We start from the raw sequence: 13,259 nt of genomic DNA on the forward strand, positions 1-13,259 counted from the left end.
GTCTATTTAACAACACTCCCCTCGGTCCCGCCTTCGACTTGTTACAACTCTGGTTACATGGCTGCAGTAGCTGTAATGAATTTTGATTTGCGGGACCGCTCCTTTTACTCGCCTTGATTGTGACTTCAGGCTTTTCTGTGACCAGGATTTGGCTCTTTGAAGGATTTTGACAAAGACGGCATGTTGGAACGGCTTGTTGCTTTTAATCAATGAAAAGAGACACATGTATCGGAAAGGAATGATTGTAGTCTGTTTTGGGGAGTTTGCAGTCTCTTTTGGGTGTTTTGTTTTTAATCAATGGCTTGGTTTTTTTTAAAGCTGCACTAGACAAGACTTTTATGTAAAAATACACCTGACTTATCAGCCTAAATCACAAAGTGAGGCTGCGATAGAGAACAGCATCCCATCCCCACTAATTGAGATGCTGTAGATTCGTCCTGTTTGCCCAAATTAAATTGTGGTGTTGGTAATCACCTGTGAAGTGATGAATTGAAACTTAAGAGTGAAATCCAAACTGTCTCCTAAACAGCAGCAGAGAAAGCTGGACTCACCAAGAAGAGAATATTTTCCTCTCTCGTCTCTTTGGTTTCCTTTGGTGTAAAGCATCACAGACAGCTGGTTAATAAACACGAGTGTGCTGTGTGCAGTTTACTTATATCATGTTACAGGATTTCTGGGTATTGAAGTTAAAGTTGACCTCTTGCTGCCATTTGGAGCTGCCAATGTGTGAAGTTGCCTGTAGTGTGGCTTTAAACTATGGGTTGAGAACCAAAAAGGGACTTAAACAAGCGGCCAGGACCCAAAATAGATCACAGGCTTATCTGTAGTGGGTCCCCACTTCAACACAAGCTTATTTTGGCAATTTTTCATGTTTATATTTGAACATTTACATGGTCTTGTATAGGTAAAACGAGGTTCATGACCCCTGGGCCCACGAAACCAAGTCAAAACCCATTTTAGGCAGCGGGGTGTCGAGTAGAAAGAACCAGAAAACCAGAAAAATGAACTTTACAAGGTGAAACAGAAGTGATGTGTTTTCATGAACCTTCGTCCCCCAGTAAGGCTATAAATGTGTCATATAGGTCTCCAGCTGAAAGCAATAAACAAACCCACATTAAATGTCTCTCTTATCTGTAACTGGCACTTTGTTGTACTTTGCTAAATTTAGGTCTGTCAAGTTTAAGTGAATGGGTTCCTTCCCACATTAGAAAAGAATGAGTTGATTGTTAACAAAACACAAATCACAAGCACCATAAATCACAGCCTTTAAACAAACATATTCTTCATTTAATTCAAAGCCATGATAAAGATAAACAAAATATGTATTTGAAGTTTACACCTCTAGAAGTAATACTCAGAACCGCATCAGCAGTGTGATTTAAATGAAATGCGTAGTTTCAATATGGGTTTATGAGGGAAAAGGGGGATCTGCCGGTGGGTGCTGAAATACCTTCTAGACAGTTGCAGCAAGTGCTTTCCAAACTAAACTTGTATCCTGTGCCCAAATGAGTTGCTCTGGGATTGTAACAAAGACTGGACTGAACCGTGTTGATATTCCCAAGCTCCTGTCTTCGAAGTCTGTCTTAATACATCTATCCAGACGCTAACTGTGAAATTTCCTCACATGGCCTGCTGTTTAATCCAAGATTCCTGGTTGGGAGCTGCAAGCTAGCAGCAAAATTCTTTAAAGTTTCTATTTTTTTTTTAAAGTCCTGCTCAGCCTCTCCCCACCTTTGCCTTGGGACTGTCAGTTCAGGTTTTGGGAGAGGGGGCAATACCACTGGCATGCCTCAGCTTTGATTAAAGGAAATGGTTACATCACTCCGTCTCCAAGAGAAACAAGCCATTCGCTCGGCGCAGATGGCTTCGTCCAATGGCTGAGGAGCTTTACAAGGGGCAGGCAGACAGGTGCGCTCGCTGCTGACTGTATGGAACACAGACAGAGGGAGAGAAGCCGTGCCAGAGAGCGACACTGTTGCTGCCGTTGTATATGTTACATAGCAACAATAAAGCTGTAGTCTCCTGTTCTGCTTTACAGATTGGCAGGTTCTTCCCTCAAATCCTGTGTTCCTTCTACCTAAAGCTAATACTTCAAGGCAGGGGTTCTTAAACGGCAGGTCAGGATCCAAAAACGGGCCGCCGAGTTGCGTCTGGAGGGTCACTACTTCAGAAGTGGACTAGTGTGCTTTAACAAGCCTGTGTCCAGTGGCAAAACTGAATTTTCTCAGCCCCTTAAAGCTTTAAGGGATAGGCTAATCTGATTCTGGTATGATGCAAAACTCACCAGACACTTGTCAAATAGTGGCAAAAAAAGTCTCAACCTTGGAACTACAGTTAAAGCTGCACTAGGCAAGATTTTGATGTAAAAATACACCTATAGGCTGCAATAAAGAAGAGCGCCCCGTCCCATCCCCACTAATTTAGACTTTGTGCATTCACCCTATTCCCCCAAATTAAATTCTGGTTTAGTCACTTCTCTGCCCACAGACAGTGATGAAGTGAAATTTAGGAGCGATATCCAAACTCCGAGCGCCAGTTTTCTCTGGATGGAGCGCGAAAACTGGACTCAACTACGTTAGATCTTTTCCCTCTGTCATCTCTTTGGTTTCCTTTCGTATGAAGCATCACAGAGTGGCTGGTTGGTAAACATGAGCGTGCTGTGTGACGTTTACTGACCTCACCTTACAGGAATTCTGGGTATTGAAGTTCAATACTGTAGTGCAGCTTTAACTGAGATGTAGAGTGGATTTTTGGATATGATTCCAAGTGCCTGGTGCGTTTCATTAACAGAGTAAAATTCAGAAATGCCACAGTGTCCCTTTAACTTGACCAACTCATTTTTATGTCTTAATCACTCAACCACCTACCTAGTTGGACATTTTAGCTAGCCTCGCAGCACCTTAAGCCTTAAGTTGGCACTGAGAGAACTGAAGAAACTTTGGTTAACATCATTCCAGTTCTAACACGGGCAGTCTTGGGTGAAATAGTGATTTGGCATCTAAAAAACAAATTCTTTTGATCGTTTAGTCTAGAGTGCTTGAGGGGGCAGAGGCTTGGGCTGATAGGATTTTGGAGCTCAATCAATCATACGTTTGTTATTGGAGAGCAGTTCATGCAATTTTCCCACGTTTGGAGCAGGACGGATTAGCACTTCATCACTGGCCTGTATTTACACATCAGACATTCTTCTCATGCTTTACAAAAAAAGTCACTGTTGGATAAAGGCATAACGATTACTGCTCATCGCACATCTGAATGGGCAAAGGCACAATGGCAGATAAGTGCTGGAAAAAGGGCATTTTTTTGAGTATAATTCACTAATATTTCAATAGCATTTCTGTTACACGCAAACTTTTTACACCGATCCAGAAATAGATACAAATCTGAAGAGAAAAAGAACAAGAACAACAGACAGTAAAAATCTGTTCAGTTCTAATATGAGAGAAGTCTCCAGTCTTTTTTTTTTTGTCAATCAGGATATAAAAACATTTCATCGGAGAGTATCTCTACTATCTGTCAGTATAGTTGTTTATTCTCCTCTCAGTTGCATAGAACATTGTGTCGTACTCATTGCCAGCATCAATGTTATGCAGAAGTACTTGACAGTGAATGGAGGGGAGAAGCTGCTCCAGCTCCTCCAGATGAGTTTATCTTTCTCTGTTTTGTCTACAACAGTCTTTGGTATGCAGTGTTAGTCCACTGAACTGGGAAGAGGAATCTTTGTTGCATAGCATTGAACTTTGAATCTTTGAGTTTGGTCATTGTCAGCTGAAACGAGGTCGCTCTTCCTCAGAGTCTATCTTCCTCTTTAGTTTTGATCACAATATTTACCTCGCTGTTCGTGTCCAAATCTGTCTTTGTCTTTGTAAAAGGCAGGTGGCCTCGTTCTCGTTCTCCCTCTCTCTTCCCCGTGTCTCCCTCGCTCTCTCTCTCTCGCCTTTCATCGCTACCTGCAACCACAGGACTCCACCACCATGTCTTCGTACTGCTTGTAGACGACATTATTGGCCGAGTCGATGTAGAGGATGCTGATGGGGCTGAGGCGCGTCGGGACGCAGCAGGTGGGCGGGGTCGACTCCGGGTCCATGGAGTTCATGAGCGTTTGTATGATGGCGTGGTTGGTCGGCTCGAGGTGCGAGCGGATGGGGAAGTCGCAGACGCCGTCGCAGTGGAACGCCTCGTACTCCAGCGGCGCGATGATCCAGTCGTCCCAGCCCATCTCCTTGAAGTTAACATGGAGCTGCCTGCGGTGGCACCGCGGCTTCGTCTGCGTCTTGACCGCCTGGTGCGGCGGGAGAGACTGCGGCGGCGACTGCTGCGGCGGCTTTTTGGCCCCCCTCGCCGCAGGAGCTCGCCGCATCCTCCGCTGGGTGAACAGGTACTCGTAGACGGTTTTGTTGTCGTGGCCCGAGCGCGCCTTGATCTCGTTGTAGAACAGGTCGCGCTTCTTGGTCTTGCCGAACGCCAAGAAGAAGGCCTTCTCCTTGTTGGTCCTCCCGGGTCGGGCGAACCCCAGCGCCCGCAGGTCCATGGGGCGACCCCCCCGGTGCTCCAGGGCCTCCAGTTCAAAGCACAGCTGCTGGGAGTGCTGGCTCTGCTGGTTCCTGAAGCCCTTGAAGACTTTCCAGATGTCGAACACCTCCCACTTGCTGCCGATTCCACCTCCGCCGGCCAGATCCTCCGCGGGCCTCGTCTGGAGCAGAGCGGCCTTCTGTTTACCTGAAGCGCAGGTGTACAGCTTCAGGCACGGGGAGAAGCCTCCTCCGCCCCCTCCCCCGCCTCCGCCGGCGGCTGCCGATCCCAGCGCCGCGTTTGAGGCTTTGCGGGGGTCAGACAGGCGTTTCCTCAGGATGCGCAGCTCGGCCCCCAGGAGCCCGTCCCGCTCCAGAGAGCTGATGTTGAAGTGGTACTTCTGCCGTCTCAGCTGGGGCCCGCGCTCATCTGGGAGGGAGGACAGCGACACAGAGGCAAGCATGTACGCATGGGGGAAAACACACACACAAACACACACACACACAGACACGGAAATGTGCGTGAACATTGACAGAAACATGCACACACAGAAACACAAATGAATACACACACAGACAAGCACAGGTGCAAACAAATACACATGCAAAGACAGGGGTGACAGAGAGGACAGGACATTCAGAGGCACAAACACACGTAAACACACACATGGACATTACGTATACACAAGCACAGGTGTGGAGAAACACATGCACACACAGGTGCACAGACACACACACGTGTATGAAGGCATACAAACACAGATATATAGAAACACACATAAATACACACGCACATGTGCGCACACACACCGCAAACAGGAAGAGAGGGGGAGAAAAACAGAAAAACATAGTCAAGGGCAAGAATAACAAAAATATTGACACATTTCCTTACAGCATGCTAGTACCGCCTCTCAGGTAAACACACACACACACACACTCTCACACACACTCATACATGCACACACACACACACACACACACCAGGAGGCTTACATGAATTGAATGGTGTGGTGTGTAATGTTTTCTTTTTGTTGTCAGTGAGGGAAACCAGTGAACTTCCATGTCCAAATGGAATCCAGCAATGAAATCCACTAACACACATACACACACACACACAGATACACACACACACACACACACACACACAGCAGATCTCCTCTCCCCTCCCCTCGCTTCCTCTCACGTCATCTCCCCTCCTTCACATCCAGGACTTTAGCATGCATTGAAAAGTACATTAGAACCAGACAGGCCGACCACAGCGGACTGTAAACAGGCCTGTTATTATGGACCTGCAGCTATTCACCGCCGACAGATAGACCCTCCACTCTGTTACCCCGCATCTGCTGCGGAGGGATCAGACCGTAGACGACACGCACATCCTGCCACTTCTCCGTGGAAGATCAGATTAAAGCTCAAACCCAGAGACGGTTTAGTCGCTATGTATAAAACCATTAGGTAAATCTAAATGTGCTCTCAGTATCCTGGGTTTGAGTCGGCCTCATGACCCACTGGTGTGTTTTTTTTGTCATCATCGCACTCTCACTTTTTACTTTGACATTATACTGTCCAATAGAACAGAAATACCTGTAAATATGCTTTAAAAACACACACAAACATTATATTCTCAAACATGTGTTGGACAGGAAAGGAGAACAGTGTCATTTTTTCTGCTTTCAGGATGCGCTTTTAAAAGTGTGATTTTTAAACATCTATATATTACTGTAAAGTTAATTGTGATACCTTGGTTTAATTACCGTAAACAAATGAGACCATGGTCAAGATGACTGGTAGCTTCTATCTCAAGCCACTAGTATCGTCGGTGCTAGTGTTTATCAAAACGAAGACCACATTTCCCATAAACCCTGTTGCTTCCCGTCACAAAGAGATGCTGCTTGGGGGGACAAACGTGCATCCGTGTACATTTGTTTTCTCTTTGGCTTTACTGACGAGGATGAACATGTTGGAGGTGATTTTTCCATCTTCCTTTCCCTCCTTCCACCATCTGCTGCCAGAAACTCAGAAAGCTTTAGCTCCGTTTGCTCTGGAAGAACAGCGCCCTCTTCCTGTTTTGTGCCGTAAAGCAATCCAGCAGATTTCCCTCCAAATCCGACCCAATGACAGACAATGTAAAATGCAGTGTAGAGGCAGTTAGAAGCCGACAGTCTTCTCAGCGATGGTCTCATTTCTTTATGGTAATTATACTAATGTCTCAAAATTAATGTAGCAGCTTTAATAGCAAACATCTTCAGTACCATCTCTGCTTTTTTAGCCAGTATACAGTGGAGAATGTCAGGCAGGACTGGAGAGATCGGCAGATGACGTGCAACACAGGCTTGAACCCACAACATCACAAACACACAGGACGCACCTCAACAGGACACCCGACACCAGGAGATTAAGTGAGAGCAGAACACATCAAACTGCTCTTCATCAAAAAGTCTCCAAACAACACATGGTGTTAAAAAAGGACGCCGTGAGATCATGAAAGTAGGTTATTCCACTTTTCCCATTTGTTACAGCATTTCCGCAGCTAAGAGCAACTGCAGAGCCTCATCTTCAATAAGTTTTAAACCCCATATTAATCCATTCCGCTCAAATGTGGCTAACAACTCTGCTTTGAACTTCATGTTTAATTACGTCAAGGAATCAACCAAAAATGTAGTGGTTAACTACAGTTGTTGACATATAGGGGTGGAGAATTGGCTATGTCCATGCTGTGTGTGGTTAAGGAGCGCCAACCAGAGAAAAAGAGAGACATAAGATGAGGGGGAAACAAAACAGACATTTAGAGGAAGAAAGAGAGGAGAGGGAAAGGAGGGAGGGAGGGAGGGAGGGAGGGAGGGATGGGATTGGAGGGTGACAGAAGAGTTTGTAATGAGAGATGAGAGGAAAAAAGAAACTGGTGTTCTGTTTTTGTTTCTGTTCTGTTTCTGGGGAGTTCTGCTGTGCACTTTAAATCTTGTACTGTAGTAACTTGTGTATAAATCTGTAATTTTCAATTATGTGACTGAATGAGCTGCTGCTGTTCCCTGTCTCAGTCTGTGAAGACCACAGTCACAGTGAAATTACTGTGTGTTTTTATACTCAGTTGTTATCAGTGTATGCACTCAATCTCTGATCACTAACGTTTTGGCCATGCAATGGAGCTGCATGTATATGTATTTTTTTATGCTCAAATAAATTACTAGTTCTAATGAATCCTGATATGTTAAAGTGTATGTTACTGTTGTTATGGCGGTGCTGGGACTGTCAAAGTGATATGACTTTAAAATCAGAATTACACCGTTTTTTTCAGCTGCCTTTTTATATATTTATATATATCCCAAATTAACTTCACATTGAGAAGAAGATGGAGAGAATAAGGAGAATATGCCATGACATACATAAAGGTGCATGTTGCATTTTTAAACATCAGTATATCATAATCAAATTAATTGTGATACCTTGGTATAATTACCTTAAACAAATGAGACCTTGGTTGAAGTGATTGGTAGCCTCTCTCACACACCAGTGGTATTGTTATTTCTAGTGTTTCTCAAAATTAAGACCACATTTCCCATAAACCCTGTTGCTTCCTGCCACAAAGAACATGTTGCTACTTGTCTCCACTCCCTGGCCTTTCTCTCCTTCCACCATCTGCTGCCAGAAACTCTGAAAGCTTTAGCTCTGTTTGCTCTGGAAGAACAGAACCTCTTCCTGTTTTGTGCCGTAAAGCGATCCAGCAGATTTACCGCAAAATCCGACCCGGTGGCACAAAATGTAAAATGCAGAGTTGAGGCCGTTGAGGCTGACAGTCTTCTCTGTATAGTCTCATTTGCTTATGGTAATTATACTAATGTCTCAAAATGTATGTGGTTATGATTTATTGATGTTTACATGCTACATGTAGCACCTTTAAATAGAAGAAAGCAAAGGCTTAATGTGTGTTTTGGGTATGGTGGCCCCTGCTGAAAGATCGTCACATCACTACTGGCTTTGTTTACATAGTGATTTATTGAATTTAAGATAAATTTCTTCAGTGGAATTTATTGTTGTAGATTTTGTTATAAGGACTGGCAAAATATGGAAACCAGGTGTGAGTTTTAGTATCGATGAGTTTACTGTGATTACTATGTAACTGTAAAGTATTGTGTTTTGTTTGTTTTGTTCTCATGTTGATTTTGTTATTTTGGTTTTCGTAACCAGATAACTCCAACCCAGTTCCATGTAACCCTCTGCTCCCCGACCCTGCAGATAACCAGAGTGTCTTCCTGCATTCTGTGCTTTGCTCCAGTTTAGCCTGCGGGGCAACGTGTGGCAGGCAACGTCAGCTGGCTAATAACAACAAACAGTTTGAGACTAAGCTACATTACAGGCTAGTCCATATCCCTAAACACCTCAAGAGGTTGTGTCTGACGAATGAGGGGAGAGGTGGAGAAGTGGAAAGAAAGAAAGAAAGAAAGAAAGAAAGAAAGAAAGAAAGAAAGACAACGAACAAATAAATGCAGAGAGGAGAGGTTAAGAAAGAAAAAGGTGAAGAGACAGAAAGGGGAGAGGAGAGAGAGTGGTGGGAGGAAGAGAGACTGAAAGTGAGAGAGAAAGAAAGACAGAAAGAATAAAAGAAAGAAGGAAATGAAGAAATTCAGAGGAGAGGTTAAGAAAAAAGATGAGAGAAAAGGGAGAGGCGAGAGAGCGGTGGGAGGAAGAGAGACAAAGAAAGAAGGAAAGAAAGATGAGGTTTAGAAAGAATAAGATGAAGAGAGAGAAAGGGGAGAGGAGAGAGAGCGGTGGGGGGAAGAGAGACTGAAAGTGAGAAAGAAAGAAAGAAAAGAGGGGGAGGGAGAGAATGTGCAGCAGAGAGAGGAAGAGATGTGTCGGGGCATCAGTTACACCTCCGCTCAGCCCCTCTCCAGGCGGAGGAGGTCACCGGCGATTTGCTGAGGACACGCTAAACAAATAAAGCCCAAATTAAAACTACATTAAGTGCTTGAAATGTAAACCTTTAGCGGGGCTAGAAATATTAAACTCTGGTCATTTAAACATCGTTTTAAACAGTTTTACGCCGTAAAGATAACATTACACAGGGGGGCCACCCTACTTGTGGCTGTGAGGAGTGTTTATTTACTCTCCCGAGGCTGTATATCACTGGGACCGGTGCTGCTGCCGGTGGCTCACCAGATGGCTGGCAACACACACACACACACACACATACACACCCACACACACACAGATGAGCATAAATGCACACAGATACGCATACAAAGAGAGACACACAGACACATACAGACACACATATGAGCACACACACAAATACACAAGTACAAATATGCACACATGCACACTTACACGTATGTGCACAAGCATGCATGAGAACCCAAAACACACTGGACTGACATTAAGACGTGTGATAGCTCTAGGGCTGCACCTAACTATTAATTTTATTATCGATTAATCAATTGAACATTTTTTTGATGAATCAATTAATCACTTAGTCTGTAAAATGTCAAAAAATAATGACAAATGCCCATCACAAGTTCCAAGAGCAGCCAAAAAAAACCAAAGTATTCATTTTATAATGATATGAAACAGGAAAAACAAGCAAATCTTAGCATTTGTGAAGCTGTAACCAGAAAATGTTTGGTATTTTTGCTTGATAAATGTCTAAAACGATTAATCGATAATCAAAATTATAAACGATTTTCATTTTCCGTCGATTGGCTAATCAATTAATCGACTAATCATTTCAGCACTAGATAGCTCACGGTTCAGCTTGCAGCAGCTCTCTGCAGGTCTGAAGTCTGTTACAGCACAATTAAGAGTAACAGAGTCTCTACACTCCTGCCATCAGACTAACTCCTGCCCCGGCTCAATGGCTCTGGGTCTAGATACAGGACCAAGACCCGCCATTCCTTCTACATGTGTGTATGAGAGAGGCCGACCTTCCTTCCTCCCCTCCAGATGCTCTTCCTTGTCTTAACTCATCTTCTCTGACCTCACATACACCCTAACACAGACACACCCACATTTAGACACCTCGCAAACTCCTACTCTTAGCCTTACTTCCATATCTGGACCCGGATCCAGATCCATCCGTCTTCACAAGCCACCTCCCACTTCCCCAGTCCGAGTTCCAGCACCAGCTCTCTCCTGCTAATTCCAGACTATAGATCGAACTTCAGTCCTCTCCACCAACACCGGCACTGTCTCCCAGCTCCAGCCCTCCTTCTCCCCCTTAGTCCCAGACTCCCAGCCCTCTCCTACCGGCTCCAGATCTCTCTCCTAAGCCCCGGACATCGGACGTCTCCCCTAGCTCCAGCCCTCTCCCTCAGGCCCCAGCACCCTCCACCAACCTCAGTCCCATCTCTAGATCCAGCCTCTGACCTCTGGTGTATCCCTTGTTTTCTTGTATTTCCCCTGATCAATCAATCAGTCAATCAAGGAACAGAACCCATGTGAGAAGTGCTGCTCGGATCCATAATTGCCAGAAGCAAACAAAACAGGTGCTTTTCCAATTCAAACTAATGTAAATGCCTCAGTTAACAGCAGTGAATGTTAACACAAATCATATCAATGGCTACCAGTGAGCTATCAATCAAAAGGAACAATAATAACAGTCGTTTGGTGACATACAGTAGACTACATATCAGACTTTCACATGACTGATTAAGGCTATACTAGTATTTTCAAAATGACAGGGATAAGTGAATGCAACTGACTAGTATATGGGCTTCCTTTAATTTTGAGGTGATGTAGATATATAGGATTGACTACAGCATGGATACACTCTCCATTAAATGGGTTCTAGGCCTACATAGTACCAGAAAGGGGTTCTTATGGCTTGTACCATAGCAGAACCCTTTTTTTGTTCTTTGAAGAACCCTTTGAGAATGTATTAATTGTTCCAAATCAGTGATTTTAAAATAACCTTTTTTTCTTTGCTCTGATTTGCCTGTTTTTTTCTGTTACATGTAGACAGTATAATGGATGTCTTAGATTGTCTGTGGAAGTTCAAATGGGGTTTGAACTTGTTGGTCATCCAGGATTAACTTGTGCCAAGGTAGATGGTTAGATCACTTTGGCGCCCAGTTGAGAAAGAAAACCCTTTTCTGCTTAAGTTAAAAACCAGTGGTTCTTCAGTAAAGCACAATTTAGACGAAAATTACGTCAAGAACCATCTTTTTATGGTGTAAGAGGGCAAAATACGCATGGAATTCAAAGAATAAAAGTATCAGTGAAAAAATACTGCTGGTCATTATTGTTGGCAAAATGATAAAATACTGCAATTACTTCTACTGTCGTCTTAAGGACAAGCACGCGAGAGACGAAGAGAGAAGATGTTGCCAATACATCATGGCTGACAGCGCACAGAGAACCTGGGAAGGAGAAGTTGTTTACCTTGTCCTTTATCCACGAAGCTGGTGATGGTGTTGGCCAAGCCTGCCTCGTGCAGCGCGCTGCTGTTCAGCTCCCCGGTAGAGAGAGACCAGTAAAGCGACAGCATGTAGTCGTGGGGAATCACCAGCGGCTGCTTGTGATGCGACTCCCGGTCGCTGGCTTTGCCCGGCGGTGCCTTGTTACCGGCGCCCCGCTGCGCCACCGGAGCCGCGTACTGCAGCTGCTGCTGCTTTTGCGCACCGGTGGCTCTGTGTGGAGGTCCGCTGCGCATTGGAGCCGCTGCCCCCGCTCTAGAAGCAGGTTTCCCGGAATTTTTCCCCGGTGGGCCACCGCCTCCACCTCCAATACCCGCTGTCCCAGCTCCTTTCCCCGCTGCGTGCGCGCTAAAAGCCGCGGGGGCGTGCGCTTTAATGTGAGCATCCCCGCCGGGTAGCCAGGAGCGCACAGCCTCTTTGCGCCCCAAGCTGACCGCTCTGTCCCGGTGTTGCAGCAGCAGCTGTGCCCGGTTCCCCGGCGCAGCCCCGTTGCGCGCTGGCGAGGATGAGGACGCAGGTGTCGCCGCAGTAAGCTTGCCTTTAACGACCGTCGTCTCGCCCTTGATTAACGGCGGGCCTGCACGAATACGCGTGATCCTCGCCGGATTCCCCGATGAGGGTTTCCACGTCCCAGAAGCGGCCACCGGTAGCCTGCCTGTGGCTAGTGTGGACCCACCGGTCCCTACGCGGGATTGATCACCTTCCCCGCCGCCTGCCGTGCGCTCCGCCGCTTCTCCCCGCCGGTGGTGGTTCTCGCTCGGCCTGGTCCGGCTGAGTGAAGCGAGGACGGGATCCAGGTAAATGAGAGTCCAGCAGCCCAGCAGGAGAGGGAGACGCTTCACAACTTTCATCCTAAAGGCCGTTTGCCTTTTGCCAGGCCGTCATCGTAATAAACCAGACGCTGTTGTGAATTAATTGACCTGTTCGGTTAAATAAAGGAGAGCGAGCCGTCCCGTCTGGTCCGAGTCTTTCATCCTCTGAGTTTAGCGTGCGCTCTGTCCGGGGACAAATGAAGAGAAGCCGCTTCTCCCGTTCGAAATAAGCAATAAACATACACAAGGCTGTAAAAACAAAGATGTGGAGTATAACTGAGTATTATGAGGTGAAGAAACAAACCCTGCAAACCCTTATTCTCCAATCCGTTATGTAGGAGAACCATAGTGCTGGAAAGATCCTGCCTCTGCTAGAAGTATAGAAATCCAAGAAAAGGCTTTTTTTGGGGGGTTGAGAGCGGAGAAAAAGTGGACTTGCATTAAACACTCCACGGTACTATTCTGCTGGATATCTTGTAAGAGACTTCTTTAAATCCCACTTTTTTCCAAGAGAGGCAAGAATGGCG

The 13,259-nt window shown here is 45.5% G+C and overlaps 1 protein-coding gene across 1 annotated transcript; it reads right to left on the bottom strand.

Moving 5' to 3' along the window:
* Positions 1-3,946: 3,946 nt before the first annotated feature.
* gdf5 (growth differentiation factor 5) lies at positions 3,947-12,771 on the bottom strand. Its single transcript, XM_071916347.2, has 2 exons — positions 11,886-12,771; positions 3,947-4,941 (listed from the first exon to the last, which is right to left on the bottom strand). Exons 1-2 carry the CDS (start codon positions 12,769-12,771, stop codon positions 3,947-3,949), a joined length of 1,881 nt encoding a protein of 626 aa, XP_071772448.1.
* Between the last annotated feature and the right edge of the window lie 488 nt (positions 12,772-13,259).

Source organism: Centroberyx gerrardi, chromosome 5, assembly GCF_048128805.1.
Source record: "Centroberyx gerrardi isolate f3 chromosome 5, fCenGer3.hap1.cur.20231027, whole genome shotgun sequence".
NCBI classification, from domain to species: Eukaryota; Metazoa; Chordata; class Actinopteri; order Beryciformes; family Berycidae; genus Centroberyx; species Centroberyx gerrardi.